Source organism: Echinops telfairi, unplaced genomic scaffold, assembly GCF_000313985.2.
Source record: "Echinops telfairi isolate 266 unplaced genomic scaffold, ASM31398v2 ScPeMD7_7424;HRSCAF=8462, whole genome shotgun sequence".
Lineage (NCBI taxonomy): Eukaryota > Metazoa > Chordata > Mammalia > Afrosoricida > Tenrecidae > Echinops > Echinops telfairi.
In genome coordinates this window covers 14,241,722-14,263,063 of record NW_022111324.1, presented here as the reverse complement: position 1 = coordinate 14,263,063, position 21,342 = coordinate 14,241,722, and the positions used below count along the sequence as shown (strand labels likewise).

Here is a 21,342-nt window from a genome sequence, read left to right as displayed (position 1 = left end):
CCCTTGATAATTTATAAATTATTATTTTGTCATATCTTGCCCTGTCTGATGTCTCTCTTCACCCACTTTTTTGTTGTCCATCCCCCAGGGAGGTGGTCACATGTAGATCCTTGTAATCAGTTCCCCCTTTCCAACCCACTCTCCCTTTACCCTCCCAGTATTGCCATTCACACCACCGGTCGTGAAGGGATCATCTGCCCTGGATTCCCTGCGTTTCCGGTTCCTATCTGTACTAGTGTACATCCTCTGGCCTACCAGACTTGCACGGTAGAATTTGGATCATGATAGTGGGGTGGGGGGTTCTAGAAGTCATAGCATTTCTTATAAGGAGCCAGATTTGGTAGGGCTTTGCATTGCTATGAATTACTTATTACTGCTCTTCCAGCCATGCTCGTTGTAACTCGCACTGAATGACCAGGTACAACTATGCAAATTCGAGGTGCTTGTGGCCCACCAAGGGGATTGGACAATTTGCTAATGATGTAACTAAGGTGTACAACACCCTTATGGGGTGGGGCCAGGCAAATAAGATGTATGGGAACCTTAAGGTGATCCGTTTAGTCATCCAGCTAGGTTTAAAATGAGCCATGGGGATCTCAGGACCCTTAAGAAGCTGAGCCAGGAGTGTGTCCAATGGACCTTAAGATGCCTCCGCCAAACCTCCCACACTGTTTGGAAGTTGAAATGATTTTTTTTTTAAATGGAATTTTTCTGTGAACTTTTTGAAACCCCTACTTACTGTGATCTGGATTGGCGAGAAGTAGGAAGATAAAGAGGCTAAGTTATGAAAGACTACCCAGCAGACATATTTAGAATTTCTCTTGTTACTCCAGAGGTTTTTGTATAGGTGACTAACAAAGTGCCATTGCTGGAAGAAGGCATTCCCTTAAGACCCAGAGGAATTTTGTTGCAGTAGTTAGAAGGAGCTTTCTAGCAAGGAAGAAGGAAGTGTATTTGAGAATGAATGCGAGAGACTATTGAAGGAAAAATTCAAAATCATGTGCTTAGTGTTACATGTTAAAGAATGGAGATGAGGAACTACTGTGCTCAGAATTCTGTTTTTTATTTCTCTTTGTGTAGACCATGGATTCATATGATTCATCAGCAATGACTCCTAGTGAAAGAGCATCCTCAAGGCCTAAAGATTATGCTATAGGTGCCACCCCTCTGGAGAAACGATTAGAATCAGTAAGGAAGCAGACTACATTTGTCTGTACTTCACATCGAAAGAAAATTCCCGAGTGTTCACAATTAGAGGTATGTTTGCTGAGCCCATTCGCATTACGCAACAATTGGGAGTATCATGTACAGAATTCCAATTCTTGTTTATTTGTAGTAGTCCTTGATCTTTTTGACTTAAAAAAAAAATTATTTTATTGGGGGCTCGTACAATTCTTATCACAATCCATACATCCATCCATTGTGTCAAGCACATAAGCACATTTGTTGCCCTCATCATTCTCAAAACATTTGCCTCCCACTCTAGCCCCAATATCAGTTACTCATTTTCCCCCTCCCTCATAGTTCATAAATTATTATAGTTTTGTCATAAGTTACCCTGTCCAATGTTTCCCTACGCCCTCTGTCCATCTTCCAGGGAGGAGGCAATACTTAGATTCTTGTAACTGGCTCCCCTTTTCTACCCCACATTCTCTTCACCCTCCAGGCATTGCCTCTCTCACCACTGGTCCTGAAGGAGTCATCTATACTGGATTCCCTGTGTTTCCAGTTGCTATCTGTACCAATGTCCATCCTCCAGTCCAGCCAGATTTGTAAGGTAGAATTGGGATCATGATAGTGGGGGGGAGGAAGCATTAAAGAACTAGAGGAAAGTTATATGTTTCATCGTTGCTACCCTGTACCCTGACTGGCTCTTCTCCTCCCCACAATCCCTCAGTAAGGGAGTGTTCAGTTGCCCACTGATGGGCTTTGAGTCTCCACTCTGCACTCACCCACCTTTACAATGATATGACTTTTTGTTCTTTGATGCTTGATACCTGATCCCTTCGACAGCTCGGGGTCACACATGCTGTTGTGCTTCTTCCATGTGGGCTTGGTGTTTCTCAGCTAGATGACCACTTGTTTGCCTTTAAGCCTTTAAGACCCCAGACGCTATATCTTTTGATAGCCAGGCACCATCAGCTTTCTTCACCGCCTTTGCTTATGTTCACATTTTTCTTCAGCAATTGTGTCAGGAAGGTGTGCATTGTGGAATGCCAATTTAAAAGAACAATGTGTTCTTGCAACGAGTAGGCTTGAGTGGTGGTCCAATGTCCATCTGCTGCCTTAATACTAAACCTGTAAATATATGCACGTAGATTGGTTTCCCCACACTCTTATGTAAATATATTTACATATGAACATTCCAGTCTTAAAACCTCTATACTGTACATACCCTTTGCACCCTAGTTCTTTCCTCTGTTTCCCTTTACTTTCGTCTTGTCCCACTATCATGCTCAGCCTTCATTTGGGTTTCAGTGATTTCTCGGTTACATTGCTTAATTTCTACCAGGTCTCTCACACCCTCCTTGCCACTGTTTTTGGATCACTTGTTGCCCCCGTGTCCCTGGGTTGGTCAGCACCACCTTCTTACCCCTGCCTCCCTCTCTCCCGTGTCCCCCCGGAACCTTGGTCCCATTATTTTCTCCTCCAGACTATTCATCCAGTCTATCTTATCTAGATAGATCTGTAGAGATAATAATATGCATCTAAAACCAAGCTATAACAAGATAGGTGATCAGTGAGAACACATCGATGGTAACAAAAGAAACCAATTACCCATAGAAGAATAAATTAATTAAAAGAAAAAAATTTTTAAGCAGAAAGAAAAACCTGTAAATAGTTCAAGGTCTGATTTTTGATCTCTCGGCGTGTCCTGCAGTCAGGACCGATGGGGTACCATACTCTGGCCCCCAAGTCTGTCCTTTGTACTCCCTTGGGGGCTCTCTGCTCTGCTCCCACAGTTGTTCTGCCGCACGCTTTCTGTGGTTTGCCTTGGTGTCTCAGGGTCAATCTGGGGCAGTCCCAACACTGAGTCTCGAGTGTTGTCCCCCTTAGAGCCTGGGGCCGTCAAGGGACGGCATGTCTCGTGGTGGGATCAGCCATATTGTCCACTCTGTCCATTGGCTGTTCAGAGCAGGGATGTCCTCCAGGCCTGGTACGTCAGGATTTGCTCCACTCTCTCTTCCTCTCCCTAAGTGCTCCCATTTGCTCTGGTCAGACATGCCCCTCTGCCCTAGCTGTAGCTTCATTGCCATCCCCTCAAGTAAATTCTTCTGGCAGGAGGGGCAGTTGTCCACGTAGCTGGCATGGGGGCCGAGCCCTCAGGCCCCTCCGCTGTCTCCCCACTCCTTGCCAACTAGCTGCATTAGTCTGGCACTGGCTTTAAATCTGGTCCCTCTTTCCCTGTGGAGACACAAACAATACCCTTCCCTTGGGTGGTCAGTGCCCTATTCCCCCGTCACATATCCATTTTTTTCCCCCTTTCCCCGTCCCCCCCTCCCCACCTTCCTTTGTGGCTGGCAACCCTATAACCCTATCTACCCCTGGATTTAGTCTGGCACCTGCCATACTACCTGACCCTTACTCCTAGAACATTTGATGCTACCATAGCTTTTTCCCTGTGGCCCTTTTGCATTTACCTTTCTGTACTTTCTTATATATATATATATATATATATATATGGAACTTACCTCAGCGGACTCATGTTATACTTGCCCTTTTGTGCTTGGCTTACTTTGCTTACCATTATTTCCTCCAGTTCTTCCCATGCGGTGATATGCTTCATGCGTTCATCGCTGCTTTTTAGTGATGCATAGTACTCCATTGTATGTATGTACCACAGTTTTTTAATCCTTTCCTCTGTTGATGGAAATTTGGGTTGCTTCCAACTCCTTGCGATTGTGAACTGTGCCGCAATGAACATTGGAGCACAGATGTCTGGCCGTGGTTTGTTTCTTGCCTCTTCTGGGTATATGCCCAGCAGGGGGATTGCTGGGTCGTATGTTAACTCAATTTCCATCTGTTTGAGAAATCGCCAAATCGATTTCCATAGAGGCTGTACATATTTATAGGTCCACCAGCTGTGGATGAGAGTTGATGTCTCACCACAGCCCCTCCAACACTTGTTGCTTTCTGATTTTTTGAATTTGGCTATCTTCGAGGGTGTTAGGTAGTATCTTATAGTTGTTTTGACTTGCATTTCTCTTATGGCTAATGATTGGGAACATTTTCTCATATGTTTATTGGCCATTTGGATTTCAGACTTTAAAAATTCTGTTCAGGTCCTTTTCGCACCTCCTCAGTGGGCAGTTTTTCTCTTATTGTGACCTTGCAAGGTATTGTAGATTTTAGTAATAAAGGCCTTTGTCTGATGTGTCGTTGCTAAAGATGTTTTCCCAGTCGGAGGACTCTCCTATTACTCTCTTGGTGAATTCTTTCTATGTACTCAGGTGTATTATCTTCAGTATATCCCACTTGTCTATTTGTGACTCCTCTATGTTTGTATCCTTTCCTATTTCTGATAGCCTATGTATTCCCTGTGCCAAGGTTTTCAGGTTTGTCCCAATTCCCTTATTAATGGCCCTAATTGTTTGGGGTTTTATCTCAAGGTCTGTGGTCCACCTTGAATTTATTCTTGTGCATGGAGTGAGGTAAGGGTCTTGCTTCATTTTTCTGCAGGTAGATATCCATTTTTTCCCAGCACCATTTATTGAAGATGGCATCTGCTTCCCATTTAATATTTTTTGGGCCCTTATCAAAGATCAGTTTCCTGTATGCTGATGTTTTTATTTCTGGGTCTTCAGCTCTTTTCCACTGGTCTGAGTATCTCTCATTATGCCAATACCACACTGTTTTGACTACTGTGGCCGAATAGTACATGCTAAAGTCAGGTAGAGCAAGCCTTCCCACTTTGTCCTTCTTCTTGAGGAGTTCTCTGCTAGTTCTGGACTTCTTCTGCCTCCATATGAAGTTGGTTATCTGTTTTTCCAATTCTTTGAAGAAGAGTGATGGTATTTGTATTCGGCAGAACTGACATCTTTATTGAGCCTGCCAATCCACTAGCTTGGGATATTCTTCCATTTGTTGAGGTCACTCTTGATTTCTTGAAGTAGTGTTTTATTGTGTCCCTCATACAGATCTTTCATTTTTTTAGTCAAGTATATCCCTAGGTATTTCAATTTGTGCTTGGCTATTGTAAAGGGTACTACCTTTTTAATCACCTCTTCTGTGACCTTGTCTGATGTGTAGAGCAGTCCAATAGACTTCTGTTTGTTGATTTTGTACCCTGCCACTCTGCCATATTCCTCTATTGCTTCCAACAGTCCGCTTGTAGAGTTTAAGGGGTCTTCGATATATAGGATCAAATCATCTGCGAATAATGATAATTTCGCCTCTTCCTTCCCCATCTGAATACCTTTAATAGCTTTCCTTTGTCTTATGTTGTTAGCTAGGACCTCCAGTACGATGTTAAATAGGAGTGGGGACAAGGGGCATCCTTGTCTGGTCCCCTTTTTCAGTGCAATTGTTTTCGTCTTTTCTCCATTAACTACCATGTTAGCTATTGGTTTTTCATATGTGGCTTGTATAATATTGAGGAATTTTCCTTCTATTCCTATCTTCTTGAATGTCTTAAACAGGAATGTGTGTTGGATATTGTTGAATGCTTTTTCTGCATCTATCGATATTATCATGTGATTCTTATCATTTTTCTGCCAATGTGGCGAATAGTGCTGATGGTCTTTTGTATGTTAAACCATCCCTGCATCCTTGGTATGAATCCCACTTGGTCATGGTCAATAAATTTTTCATATGCTTTTGTATTCTATTGGCCAGTATTTTGTTAAGGATTTTTGCATCAATGTTTATTAGGGATATTGGTCTGTAGTTCTCGATTCTTGTGATATCTTTGCCAGCTTTAGGTATCAGAGTTATACTAGCTTGATAGAAAGAGTTTGAGAGTTTTATGTCTTTTTCTATGTTTTGGAAGAGTTTGTATAGGATTGGTGTCAGTTTTTCCTTGAATGCTTGGCAGAATTCTCCTATGAAGCCATCTGGCCTAGGGGATTTTTTTTGTTGATTATCTTGTCTATTTCTTCCATTGCAGTGGGCCTGTTGAGGGTCTTGACATCCAACTGGGATAGTCTAGGGAGGATTGTGTTTCCAAATATTTGTCCATGTCTTTCAAATTGTTGAATTTGTTAAAGACCTTCATAGTACTGTGTAATTATCCTTTTGATTTCATTAGGGTCCGTTGTAATGTCTCCTTTTTCATCCCCCATCCTGCAAATGTCGTTTGTTCTTTCCTTTCTTTGGTTAGGTTTGCCAGAGGTCTATCAAATCTTCTAATTCTTTGAAAGAACCAACTTTTAGCGGCATTAATTTTTTCCATAGTTTTCTTGTTTTCCTTCTCCTGTATCTCGGCTCTGATTTTTATTATATCTATCCTCTTGCTATTAGTAGGGTTGTTCTATTGCCTCTGCTCTAATTGATGTAATTTTTGTATCAGCATATCATCCACAAGTCTCTCTTCTTTTGTAATGTGCGCATTTATTGCTATCAACCTTCCTCAGATAAATCCCTTTGCTGTATCCCACAGGTTTTGGTACATCGTATTTTTGTTCTCATTGGTTTCTAGAAACTTTCTGATTTCATCTCTGATCTGGGTCAATACCCACACCTTTTGCAATAGGAAACTGTTCATCCTCCAATTGTTTGCTCTAGATTTCTTCACCATCCTTCTGTTAATTTCCCGCTTTATGGCACAGTGATCGGAGAGATGTATGTATAAGCTCTATGTGCTTGAATTTACTCGTTTGACTTGTGTCCCAGCATGTGGCTTATTTTTGAATATGTGCCACGTGGACTTGAAAAGAATGAATTTTTTTGCATGTGGGTGGAACACTTTGAAGATATCTATCAAGTCAAGTCGTCCAAGTGTGCTATTTAGATCTCTAGCCTCCTTGTTGAGTTTCTTACCCAGTGATCTGTCTTTTTCAGAGAGTGGTGTATTAAAGTCACCAACTATAATTGTTGAGCCTGTGATCCCTTTTTTCATCTTTTGGAGTGTTTGATTCACGAATTTTGCTGGTCTCTCGTTAGGTGCATATATGTTTATTATGCTCACTGGTTCTTGGTCTATTGTTCCCTTGAGCATTATATAGTGCCCCTCTTTTTCTCTTGTTATGGCCTGTATCTTGAGGTCAATTTGGTCAGGTATTAAGATCGCCACCCCTGCCTTTTTTGCATTACCATTTGCTTGGTATATTTTTCTCCAACCTTTAATTCTCAACCTGTTTTTTTCTTCAAGCTTGAGATGCGTCTCCTGGAGGCAACAGATCGATGGGTTATATTTCCTGAGCCAGTCTGTTAGCCTCTGCATTTTAATGCCTGAGTTCGGGCCATTGATATTCAGTGTGATATCCATCTGTGGACTCTGTGTTGTCATCTTGTACCCTTTGTGTTGGGTACTTTCCTATATACATATCTTATCCATTTGTTGTGTGTGTGTGGTTTATGTTTGCCTTTTTTCTGCTATTGAGCTGATGCTATCCTGTGGGTTGTTTCCTCTTTGTCGTCCTATGGGTGGAGTTATTCTCGGTGATGGTCTCTTATTTGCTGTTGGTGAGTGTTTATCTTCTGCCTATACTGAATCGTCAAGGATCTTTTGTAGAGCTGGGTTTATTTTTGTGTATTTGAGGTTGTCCTTGTCTGGGAAGACTCTTACTTCGCCATCTATCTTAATAGATAATTTGGCTGGGTAAAGTATTCTTGGGTTTGTGTTGTTTTCCTTCAATATTTGGAATATGTTATTCCATTCCCTCCTCTTCATCGTTTCTGCTGATAGGTCTGAACATACTCTTATTGGAGTACCTTTATACGTGACTATTTGCTTTTCCCTAGCGGCTTTTATGATCTCCATTTCCGCGAAGTTGGATAATTTGACAATTATGTGTCTTGGTGACTTATTCTTGGGATTCAGCCTGGCTAGTGTTCTTTCAGCCTCTTGAATGGTTGCTTGATTTTCATTTATTAAGCTGGGGCAGTTTTCCTCTAAGAATTCCCTTCCTATTTTCGCTGTTGATTTCTTTGTTGTGTCTTGTTCTGGTAGTCCAATTATTCTAATATTGTTTCTTTTCATAGCATCAGACATGGCTCTCAAATTTTCTTCAGCTAATTTGATTGACTTATTTGACTGCCTTTTGCGTTTGATGAGGTCTGCTTGGTTATCCTCTAGGTCACTGGTGTGATTCTCTGCCTCCTCAAGCCTATTGACAAGATCTGTCCATTTGTCACTAGATTTTATTTCATCCCTTAACTCTTGTATTTCCTTTTGGTGCCTTGCCTTTATCTCCTCTGTTATCTCACCTTTTTTCTGCATTGTTTCCCTCATATCCTTTATGACTTCAAGCAGTCTTTTGGAAACTTCTTTTTGTGGCACGTCAATATCTGCTTCTTCTATGCCCATCGTTAGGCTCATGACTTCTTCCGGCATTGTCTTATGTTTCTCCTGCTTTTGCGTTGAAGCTGTTAGAACTGGTTGCTGTTTACGTGTTGTTCTAGAGGAGCCTGGAACCATCTTCCTGAGTCAAAGAGCCCTGGGGTCTCTCTTGGAGGATTTGTATGAGATCTTCTATGAACTACCTGCCGGTAGCTGTACTGAGGGGTCCGGCTATCGCTATATCTTCCTGTGGTTTCACTCTTGTCGTGGCCGTCTGGTATTCTGTTACTTGGAATGTGTGTTGGATATTCCACAACAACACTGGTCAGGTTGTTGTGGACCCATGAGTGCCTTGTTTCCCTAGCTGATCTCTAAGTAGGCTTCACGGTTCTTGGAGCACCTCGGCTGGCTTGTGGTGTTTTCCTCTGTGACTGGAGTTCTGAGGAGGGTGTGTGGGTATTCCCACCTTGGTGTAGAGCTCTGTATCTGGTAGAGGGATTACTGTAGACAGAGAGATCACTTTGGAGATTGGGTGGGTGTTCCTGAAGTAGCCTGGAGCCCCACCAGTGGTGGCCAGCCGTTTCCCCCAGTCACTTGTAGGGCCTCGGGATTTAGGCTGGGGATGCCCCACTTTTTGTCGTGGAGAACCCCCTGCTTCTAGGTGTGTGGAAGAGGACCGGCTTGAATTCCCCAGCTGCTTGCCAGGACTATAAATTCGGGTGGGAGCTCCCCCACTTGGGCCTTCAGAATTGCCCTAGGCAAAGGGGAGTGGCCTGGAGGCCGCTAGTGGCTTGTGACAGGAAAGAGAGTGAAAGGAGAGGAAGAAGAGAGAAAAGGAAGACACAGACTGGTGAAATAATGTCTAGCAAGCTGACACCCACTCCCGCACACTCAACTAGAATGCACAGAATAAACAAAAGTGAAAACAGTAAAAAAAAAAAGAAAGGAAGAAAATAACAAGAAAGGAGAACTTAATCTGCTGAGGCTGTGGTAGGATAGAGAGAAGAGTTAGAACAAGAGGAGAAAAGAAGAAAAAGTTAAAGAAGAACACAAATAAAGGAAAAAAGGAAGGCGAGGGAGACAGAACTGACAAAATAGATAAAGAAATAGCTGACCGTGCTGTGCTGTGTGTAGCACTGTCTTAAGCGTCAGGCTGCCCACTGGGAGGACAGGGTTGCCCTAGGCAGAGTATAGGGGTCTGGGAACCAGCAGTGACACGTAAAGGGAATGAGAGGGAGAAGACAGAATCATATAAGCAGTGAGAGAAGCGAAGAGAACAAAGAAAGAAAGAGGAAAGAAAGAGAAAAGGAGAAGGTAGGGGAAAGAAAAAAACCCCACTGTGTTCACTAAGATTGTCTGTGATGGTCAAGAGGGAGGAGAGCGAGAAGGGGGAAATAAAGAATAAAGAGATCGCTGATCCCTGATTACTTGTATGTGGGGCCAAAGGGGTTTAGACCCTGCCTCACAATGGCAGGTTGGTGAGCTCTTTTGATGCAGGGACCCAGTTGTGCTGGGCAGTATTGCCCTAGTTGATGAGCTCATCAAAAGGTCCGATGGAGGTTTCCTCTGCACTGCAGCGTGGTGTAGATGTATGTCCCAGCTGCCTTGTGTGGTGTTCAGTCAGCATTTCCACGGAGGGCGGGCTGGAGATCCTCCTGCTATTTGGGTTGATTTGCCCTAAATGGAGGGTAGTGATTTGGAAGTCAGTAGTTGTTTATGATAGGAGAGAGTGGGAGAGGAGAGGAAAAAGAGGGAAAAAGAAGAAAGAGAAAAAAGAATCCCAGCTCGTTGTGACTGGCTGAGCTTGTTGAGACTGACTGCGGTGGGAAGGATAGAAATGCTAGTGAATGAAGAGGGAAGAAATAGAGTAGTAGGTAGGATGATAGCTGAGGCTTGATAACCTGTCTGTGAGGCTGGAGGAGTTCCAACTCTTCTAGGTAGCGGGGTGCTGTACCCGTTTTATGTAGGGGTGTACAGATGCTGTGTGGGATTACTTTCAAAGGCAAGATTACACCTGTGACCAGGCGTCCGTCCGTTGAGCTCTGGCTCTTACTGGTATGCTTGCCTTGTGCTGTATGTAGCACTGCAGCAAGGTGGGGGTGGGGGTGGGGGTTGTTCCCACAACCCGGTCTAGGGCCCCAGGGCCAGCAGGGCCTCCCCAGCTATGTGTAGAGTCACTGAAAGGGAAGCTGGGCTTGTTGTCCTATCTAGGCTGCTGGTGTCCTACTAGATCAGAGGCTTTTATTTTTATTTATTTATCTTTTATTCCCCTGGTCAGCTAGACTAAAATTAAACTAATTTGTCACACACAATCTCTAGTCTGCAGCTCCGTGCTGTTTAAAACTGAAGCTTGCTACTGCAGGTCTTTGTTTTGCAAAAAACCTCCAGGCCCTGTAGTTGGGTTCTGGAAATCCTCTGCTAGGTTAATTCATATGCTGATTTATGTTAAAGACCCCCACTTATGTGCTCTTTGCAGCTGAGAAAATAGACTGCGGTTTGAGTTATTAACCAATAATATATATTTCACCTTTTTTTTTTTTTTTGATGCTTGTGATGTTCTCTGATTTGGGGGCTGTCAGGCTGGTCCCCAGAGGGGGAGATCCAGCTTATCAGGGGGCTTGTTTCCTTCTCAGCCAATTGGAATTAACTCCGCTCCCTGGATTCTGCTTATTTTCTCCCACACCGCGATCTATTTTAAGTAATAATCTGCCTTTTCTTCTATTCTAAATTATGGCTACCTGCCACGGCCACTCCCCAGGCAGTGAGCTCAGGGCAGCCAACAGCACGGAGAGCTCCGGCGTGGGATTCTCCTGTGTCTGGGGGTGCTGTCCCCTTTAAGACGTCAGCCTGGAGAAACCATGGCTCCTGCAAGGGTGCAGCTGACGCGTGGGCTAGCCTAAGTAGAGCGCTTTAAAGCGTTCTTGGTTTGCTTTGTGAGTGGAAATCACACACAAAAAAGGGGTTCAGGAGAGAGCCTGGTATCCTGGTTCTAATTTCTGGACTCCCTCTCCGTTTCCTTCACCTTACCTCCCAATTTTCTGGTCTGGCAGCAGGAGCTCTGGACATGTGTGTCCTATCGGGTTGCCATTTTCTCCAGAACCGATCCTTTTGACTTTTAAGGTAATAAAAAAATGAGAAACAGTTAAAAAAACTATTGCACATTTCAAGCACTCTTTTTAAAAAAAAAGTCATTTTATTGGGGGCTTGTACAACTCTTACCACAATCCATACATCTATCCATCGTGTCAAGCACATTTGTACATACCTTTTTTTTTTAAAGCAATATTTTTACTACTTTTGTTATCTGGAATGTCTCCGGATATCCTAACAGCTTTTCTTTGTTTTTAATAACATTGATATTTTTGAAAAAAACATCTAGCCTTTCCCTTTTAAAATAGAATATTTTCTATTTGTGTTTGATGCATCTTTGTGATTCTATTGAAGTTGTGTGCTCATGGCTGGAATACTGGATAGGGCTTAGTGGGACAAAAGTAAAACCTCCAAACTCACTTTCATTGAGTTGAAGTCAATTCCTAGTGACCTTATAACTGCCCCTGTTTGTTTCTGAGACTGTAACTGAGAATGGGAGTAGAAAGCGCTTTCAGGATTCAGCAGAGCAGCTGGTAGTTTTGAACCGCAGACCTTGCAGTTAACAGCCCAAATCAACCACTATGCCACCTAGACTCCTTGATTGTAGCACATACATGATATTAACTTTGATCATTCTGACAGTGTTTTGTCTACATTCTCCACTCTGTTGCCTTCTCCACCCTCTTCTTTACCATTAATCACTGCCAATGAGTCGATACCAATTTATAGCTACTCTATAGGACATGGTAGAACTGTCCTATGCGTTTATGGAAGTTGAAAGCCTTGTCTTTCTCCCGTGGAACAGCTGGTGGTTTCTTTCTCGAACTGTGAAATTTCAGCCCATAGATTAACCACTACGCCACCACGGTGCCTAATAGTCTGTGGGAAACACTTTAAGGTACTGCAGACACACTGCTCCTCTTCAAAATCTCCCCTTTCATGGAGTATCCATTGATACTGAGTCAATCTTTATCATGATTACAAAATTATTTTGCAACTCCCCAAACTACCCCCATATGAACCAGCCTTTGCCATCCCTTTCCAAGTCTTTTCCTTTCTCTGTTATCGGTATGGACTTGAGTCGTGATACATTATAATGTATCACTAAATTATTTTGGTGCTTAATATGTTCAAGTAGTTAGAATGGTGGCAAATTGTTCTCTTTTGATCATTCCAAAGAAACTCTAGTGGTAATGATTGTACATCTCTTCTTGATATGATTGAACTATTAAATTGTGTGATATGTGGATTAAGTGCCTATAAAACTGTTTCAAAAAAAAAAACAAGGAAAAAAAACCCCAGTTGCTCATAGGCACATATATTGAGAAGGAACCAAATTTTGCTACCATCAAAAAGAAGCCAAAAAAAGTGAAGTTATGCTGAAAGTTTGCCGTGCTGTCAACCCTGAACATTCCATAGTAAAGATGCTGTTGTTGGAAAAGAAAAGGGACTGTAGAGCATATAATATGAGTCATTTGTAATTGTACCGAACTCAGTAGGGTTCTGTTCCATATGAGTTTAATGGGTGGCTTTGAGGCACTTTACTAGGTCTGAATGGCCCATACCTTTATTGTAGTTTCATTATTTGTCAGTGTTTCGTTGCTCAGTCTCTTGAAATTTGACAAAAATTTTCCAGAATCTTAAAAGAAAAAGTACTAGTGCTGGTAATAGAAATTAATCAGAAAACAGTTTTATATGAAGGTTGGAATGCCCAAATGAAGAATTCTGCTTATCTTTGCTGCAGATGATTTTGCTTTACATTTTGATGATAATAAATATATTTATAACTATCAATGAGTTTTTTATTCACAAACATTTTTATTTGCTAGGAAACTATAGTTTTAAAAGATAGTTTCAGTGGCAATATTTTGTTAGGAAATATAGACTCAGGAAAAATCATTTTGGGAGAAAACCGGAGTTTATGTAAAGAGCTTCAGCCATGCCACTGGACCAACACAAGTGGAACAGTTTTGCTTTTGATGATTTCTGTGGTTTTAGTAGAACATGCCAAAAAATATTCCCATGTATTTGATAATCTTAATCAGGCATGTTGAATATTTAGAGTAAGTTGTTGCTAAACAGCTTTTTTTCCCATTTCTGTTGCTTTAAAAAAATTTATTATTAATTGGGAGTTAATATTTGCCAAACAGTTTTTAATTACACAATGAAATGTGATCAGATTAGTTACTTTGTGAATAGCTAATATTTTTGAAATTTATTATCTGAACTTTCTAAAAGGGAAATTGTAAATGTTTATTCAATAAATATATATTGAACACCTGTTCTGAGTGGCATGGTTCTGGAGGTGCAGGGAACAAAAGAAGCATAATCTGTTCTCATTAAGCGTGTACTCTAAGAGAAGAAAGACAATAAAAATAGCTTGATACATAATGTCGGCATTGTGAAGAAAAATAAGGTAAGAGAATATACCGTGGCAAAGCTAGAGTAGGTGCAAGTGTTTCTTTCAACAGGGAGGCTCGGGTTGTATTTGCGCAGAGACCTGGATGAAATGGAGGAGCATGCCATGTGCGCCGCTCAGAGGAGAGCATTCCAAATGGAAGGCCCAGCAATGCGAAGAGCTGATCAAGAATCTACAGAGACTCCTATGTGATGGAGTACAAAGATCACTTTAAAGTTTACCATACTATGATTACATTCTTATTTACTAATTCTTCAACTTCTTTTGTCTTGATTTTTTTTTTAGGAAGATATTGATCCTCAAAAGGTTGCATTCCTTCTGCATAAACAATGGACTTTATATAGTTTAACTCCCTTATATAAATTCTCCTATACTAATCTCAAGGAATATTCTAGACTCCTAAGTGCCTTCATGATTGCTGAAAAGCAAAAAGGAATTGCTGTGGAAGTTGGAGAAGACTTTAATGTCAAAGTGGTTTTCTCTACCCTCCTAGGAGTGAAAGGAACGCAGAGGGACTCGGAAGCATTTCTTGTTCAGGTACTGTACGTAAGCAATACTGGCCTACTAGGGGGAGGGAATATGTACTCTCCTGATGTTGAAATTATTGTATTGTCTTACTGTTTTTAAATACCTAACCTTGATTTATAACTTACTTTGTTTCAACACATAGTATTCGAGATGGCTAATTATAAACCAGTTATTTTTGCCTGATAATAATAGTGGTTTTTTTTTGTGAATTGGTTGCATACATCAGTTTTTCATTCAACAATTTATGTATGTTTTGTTCCTTTTTTTTTTTTGCAAGGGCCAAGCCCCACTGAGGCCATAGTCAAAATTGTGGGCTTTATTAAGGAAGTTAGTAGGTTACAATTCAGGACGAGAAATTCTCAGTAGTTCTTCCTGCAGACAGGCTTCTCTCTGATCGTTGGGCGAAGCCACAGAGCTCTTCGAGTGCTGTCACTAAGTGGCCACAGGACACCCCACTCCACCATAAGGCTCAGCCTGAAGGCCCTCAGCTCTTGCTCCTTTGGTTGGCACACCTGCCTTCCCAGTTCAATACCTGGAGGCAGCGCATTTCTAACGTGACCGCTCTCAGCTTTACTTGCTCTGAGGCTTCCAGACCCATGGTTCTGGCTCTTGCTAAGTTTGTTGGTTCTGTTGCTGCCACTTCTCTGCAGCTTCTGGTGTCACAGCGTTCTGCCCCTGCATGGACCTGCTTCAGTGTGCAGGGATCTTGGAGTCTAAAGGACACTCCACTCTGGCTCTTCTTTCTTTTTTCGTTATTCCCTGCTTTCTTTTTTTTTTTTAAATCATTTTTTTGGGGGCTCGTACAACTCTTATCACAATCCATACATCCATCCATTGTGTCAAGCACATTTGTACCTTTGTTGCCATCATCCTTCTCAAAACATTTGCTTTCTACTTTCTACACTTGTTGTCATCATTCTCAAAACATTTGCTTTCTACATGAGCCCTTGGTATCAGCTTCTCATTTTTTACCCTCCCTCTTCCACCCTCCCTCATGAACCCTTGATAATTTATAAATTATTATTATTTTGTCATATCTGTAAAAAATTTTTAAAAAATAATTTTACTAGGGACTCATGCAACTCTTATCACAATCCATACATACATCAGTTGTGGAAAGCACATTTGTACATTCATTGCCCTCATCATTCCGTGCTCTTCTTTAATGGAAAAATTCTAGGAAGTTGGATTTGATGATTTTTATACTTATTTATATTGATTTTAAGATTCTTTTTCTGAATATTAATATCTGGTATGCGCTATTGACATCCCTTATATTACATTTTGGTTTCACTGAGATCTTGCCATTTATGGTGTCTTAATTGCATAACAATATTGAGAGCAGGATCAATTAATGTGATAAACTCTAATAATAATTAAGGAGACAATTCCCAGTGTAGTTTAAAAAAATTGTCAAATAATACAGAAACTTAAAAGTTAATGGACAGATTGTGAGATGTAATTTCAATAACACTTAAAGAACCTGCCTTTTTCCCCCTTTATAGATTTTGTCAAAGTCTCAACTGCCATCTGAGAACATGAAAGAGAAAGTGTTGTGGACGGGTTGGTTCTGCTGTATATTTGGAGATAGTCTTCTAGAGACGGTTACAGAGGAATTCACCTGTCTGCCGTTATTTCTTGCAAATGGAGCAGAGTCAAATACAACCATCATTGGAGACTGGTTTCAGAAAACTTTTGACTGTTGTTTCTGTCCCTTATCAATCAATGCGTTTAATCTTTCTTGGATGGCTGCTATGTGGACTGCATGCAAAATGGATGGTTACATGGCCACTACAGAGTTTCTTTGGGCTGTCCCCTGTAGCCCGCAAAGTCTCGATATTTCTTATGCCATACACCCAGAGGATGCAAAAGCTTTGTGGGACAGTGTGCACAAAACACCTGGAGAAGTCACACAAGAGGAAGTTGACTTATTCATGGACTGCCTTTATTCACATTTTTATAGACATTTCAAAATTCATTTGTCAGCCACAAGATTGGTTCGTGTTTCAACATCTGTAGCTTCAGCACATACTGATGGAAAAATAAAGGTTAGTTTGAACAATTATATCTAGTTAAGTATTCTTTTCATTGTTGTATAGTTTTCAAAATAGTGAATGTATTTCCACATTGAAGAAGCATTTACGTGTATCACTCTTTGAGACAATGGTGAGACTTTATGCTTTATGGATATAAAGCATGGTATACTTTTAATGGGAGAATACTGTTGTCTGTCCATATTACTATTATTATTTCATATATTTTTAATACTTTAAGCATTGTCTGAGGGATTTAAAAATAACTACCAGGGTAGCAGAGTTTTTTGTGTTAGATAAAATAATTATAGCCAGAAACACAGAACCAAGAAATTGTCTTCATAATTTAGGTTTTCTTGATCCAACTAGGAGAGAAGTAATTGACGTGGTTTTATCTTATACTAAATACTTCATAAGAAGGATCAGAAATAAATGAAGAGTTGGAACCTAAACTATGTTGAAAAGCTACAGCAAGCCCTCTGTGGCGTTCCGGTCTTGTTACTGTGTACTTGACATGCTTATTTCCAATCTTGGGAGTTCTGGTGGTGCGGTGGGTCCCATGGTGGGCTGCCAACCCCATGGTCAGCGATTCACAACCACCAGCTGCTCCAAGTGAGAGAGATCAGGCTTCTCCTCCCAGAGACCTTTTTGGCCTTAGAAACCCACAGGGACACTTGTACTTGTCCTCTGGGTTCACTGTGAGTTGACTAAGTGGATGGCAGTGGAGTGTTTCTCGTCTTTAGAGCAGCTGAATGGTTAACTGGATTTGCACACAAATAGCACATGCCTTCTATATTTGTTTGCCAGTCATTCCTTCCCCATGGAAGGTATTTTTGTAAATATGCTCTGCTCATTTTTATTTTAAACAGAGACATGTTTTAAAAATGGTGTAGCATTTATAAAAATACCTCCATGGGGAGGCAACTGTTGGCAATCCAAGTATATATTATTTTGCCTAAAAAATTCAGATAGGTGTTTTTATCCACATTTTTATTTCTATTGTTGTATAAGATCACACATTTGGCAATTCAGTGATGCTAAATATATCAATCATGTGCATTCATCATTGGTGGCCAAACAGTTTAGATTTTACATGAGGAAACTGAAGCCGAGAGGTTTCAGCGATGGACCCACAAGGTAGCCTACTAAGAGGGGTCAGGCTTGACTCTTGTTTCTTAGGTTCCAGAGTTTCTACACTCCGTCCATATTATAGTGCTGGTGGGTTTCAATTGCTGACCATGTGGTTAGGAGCCCAATGCCTAACTCACTGTGTCACCAGGGCTCCTGAGAAGTAGAATAGAAAACATAAAACGGTGAGTATTTTGCCTGTGATAAGGTCATGATATTAAATTTATTTCTTACTAGGGTTTACAGTAAGATATTTAAAGACTACAGTGATTTTTTTTTTTAACTACTTTGATAGAATTTTTAAGGGGAAAAATTCAGTTTTAGTGACTCAATGCAAAGTTCAAGAAATTCATACGTACTTTAAATTTTTGTTTCTGTATACCCAAACTTTTTATTGGTGTATTTCAAAACTTTCATATAATGTGTTATCCATCTAGGAGTGTAAATTTAGCACATATATTTGGTCTGTTCTAAATCTCAGGACCTCTCAGGGATATAAGACTATAACTGAGGCCCCTAAATTCAAGTACTGCCATAATGATCGTTAACATTTATTGAGCACCTACTTGTATTCTGAGTCCGAGCTGACTCAGCACCTAGCACCAACAACTTGTAGGCACTGTTAAGTACTTTATGCACATCCTATGTACCTCAGAGGGAAGTGAACCACAAAACAGGTAAGTAGCTTGAGATCACGTAGCTAATAAAAGGAGCCAGAATTTGAACCCAGTTGTCTGGCTCAAAAGCTGATACTTTTAACTGCAACATGGTACAGCATCCCTAAAAGTTTGAATTTAATGTATTAACCAGGTTTCTGCCAACTTCTTAGTTTCTGCAAGGTACTTATTGGAATCATAACTATCTGGAAATCAGGAAGAATGGACACTACCTGGAAAAGTTGCATACTCTGATTTTGTATGTTAGATCAAGGGTTCCTAGATACCCTTTCTTCTAGCCCGTGGACAGATGTCAGCTAATCCATAGAAGCTAAATAAATAAAAACTCTGATGTAATGATTTCTATAATAAAAATAATTATTGAATAATAAACAGTTATAGTATGTTGAAAGCAATTCCAACCAAACCAGAACCCACTGCCATTAACTTGATTCTGATTCATAATGACCCGGTAGGACAGGGTAGAACTGCCCCTGTGCATTTTCTTACAGGGTAAACCTGAATGGGAGCAGAATACTTCATCTTGTTCTCTGGGGAGCAGCTGGTTGACTTAGAACACAGGTTCCCAGACTTACTTGCTTACTGCCCCCTCTTCAGAAAAGAAATTGCTCAGCATCCCCCTAGCAATTGAAAATGTTGCTTCTTAGTAACCCAGGATAAACTAGGCTGTCCCAGCGCTTCCCGGGTGGGGGGTGGGGGGTGAGGTGTGTGTGTGGGGGGGCGGCAGTACAGCCCATTGTGGGACCCACTGGCTTGGAGCAACAGGGGTTTGCGTTCCTGTGTGGATCTTGCAGATATGAGACTTAAATAAGCCTGGAATATTTATTTACCTTTCCTTTGAAGGAGCCCTGGTGGGATCGTGGCTACACATTGGGTTGCAATCCTCATGGTTGGCAGTTATAAACCACCAGGAGCTCCGTAGGAGAAGAGTGGACTTTCTATTCCCGTAAACAGATACAGCCTCAGAAACCCACAGGGGATTGCTGTGAGTCAGCGTTGACTTGATGGCACTGAGTGTTTAGTTTGCCTTTGAGGCCTCGCGTGTTTTTATCCGCCTCCCCCTTAATTGTCACTTGGTGAGATTCAACTGCCACACTGGTATTGGAAACTTAGTCTTAGCAGATATTTGAAAAAAGTATTGCTTTTGGTTTAATTACCATGGGCTTAATGATTAAGTTCCAGCAGTTAGACTAATGTAACATGGACCATTCAAAGCAAACTGCTTTGTTATCAAAGTTAATTCTATTCCATTTTTTTTTTTGCAGATACGATGTCATAAATACCTCATTGGAGTGTTAGCGCATTTGACAGAATTGGCACTTCTTCAAATTGAGTGAGGCTGTGTGGACAGTACACTCATTCTCACTAATCGCTGTGCTGAGTGATGGGTATCGACGGCATCTCTTGGGAGTGGCTCCCAGAAGAACATAGGCGGTGGTAGTGCGTGGGCCAGGGTGTGAGTCCCGTCACTTTGATCTGGGATGTCAGCCTATGGAACACACCATGTTGCTTTTATGTTGCTCACGTCGTTCTCCCTCCCTCCCTTTCTCAAGAAATATGTTTATTATGCCAACCTTTTGGGGACCAAATGAGAGATCTCTAAAATTAGGTATTTCTGATTTGGGTCTTTAAAACCTGTAATTCCTGTTGGACCTTTTAGACTTGCATTTACAGTGTGTTTTAAAAGCTTAATTTTGCTGTAGAGAACTGGCAATCAGAATCTCCACCACAGGAAATGACAGATTACTATGTGACTTTTTTAGCCATTAACCTGATTGTTTTTAAACTGTTCGATTGTTACTGAAATGTTGAATTAAATATCCTTTTTAAATATGGTAGTGTTTGTCTTGATAACAGTATTTCAGTATTAGACATAGAAGCTCTAGTGGCACCATGGTTCCAGGTGCAGCGCAGTGGCTAACTATGAGGTTGGTGGTTTGAACCCAAGCAGCAGCCCTTCAGGAGAAAGGCCTGGCAATCTGCTTCCATAAAGATTAAAGCCTAGAAAGCCCCATGGGGGTATCTTGCTGCCACGGGTGGGGGGGTCACCGTAAGTAAGAATGAATTTGATGACATCTAACAATAATAATATATCCATTGGGTTGCTGAGTCATAATTAATATGATAAATGGAAAATGCCCCACCCCCCCCCAACAGTGGTCACAAACCAATAATAGAATTATAAAAATCGTAGTGTTGAAAGGTATCAGCGGGCTCCCGTTGAGGGTAGAAATGGTCTGCTTTAACCTTTGCATCTGATTGTTAGCATAGTGCCTGTCAAGCACTTGTCGAATAAGTGAATAAATGTTAACTAGTGCTTCCATTTCGCACAGGAAAACCGAAGTCAGCCAATGCCAGAGGCACGCGCAAAATGGAAGGTCTAAATCTTGTCTTTTTATTTACTGAACATAGAAATATTTTTTAAAATCTTATTTGAAAGAAAGTCATTTTAATATATTGTCATTTTGAAAGCAAAGATTAAATTTGGGCATTTCAGATATAGTAGGAGCAGCAGAGGTAATGGAAAGAGCATGGACATTAGAGCATTCATTTATTTAACTTATATCAAGCTCCTACTGTGATTAGAATTGCACTGGCTTAGATAGGACAGTGAAACGGAAAAGATCCTTGTCCCATGGAAGTTATATTCTAGTAGAAGAATGCGAAAGATAATGTTATTCAGTGATAAATGCTGTGAATCCAGGAGAGCAATATGAAAAAGGGTGGCTGAGATAGGGCCTACTTCACACATAGTCAGGAAGGTCTTTCTGACCAAGTGACATTTGAGTTCTTAGGAAGAGAGAACCAACCATGTAAAGATCTAATCTGCTTACTAATAAATAGATTAAACAGCAAAAGCAAAGGCCTTGAGCTAGGAAAGAGCTTATTTGAGGGACAAAGGGGATTGGTTTGGCTGGAACAGGGTAGTAAGCAGGGAGAAAAGTATGAGATGATTCTTCCATGGGGTTATAGCTACCAATTTTTGGCCAGACACCGTTGCTGCTCACAATAGACAACATAAGTATA

General features: G+C 41.1%; 1 protein-coding gene across 1 annotated transcript in view; it reads left to right on the top strand.

Annotated features, from left to right (window-relative positions):
- CENPL (centromere protein L) overlaps positions 1-20,149 on the top strand; it is a 26,025-nt gene extending 5,876 nt beyond the window's left edge. Inside the window, exons 2-5 of the mRNA XM_045298108.1 lie at positions 1,081-1,257; positions 14,235-14,486; positions 15,983-16,525; positions 19,581-20,149. Coding sequence (XP_045154043.1) covers positions 1,084-1,257; positions 14,235-14,486; positions 15,983-16,525; positions 19,581-19,652 — 1,041 coding nt within the window. The 5' untranslated portion in view covers positions 1,081-1,083 and the 3' untranslated portion in view covers positions 19,653-20,149. The remainder of the gene's footprint in view (positions 1-1,080; positions 1,258-14,234; positions 14,487-15,982; positions 16,526-19,580) is intronic.
- Positions 20,150-21,342: the final 1,193 nt, after the last annotated feature.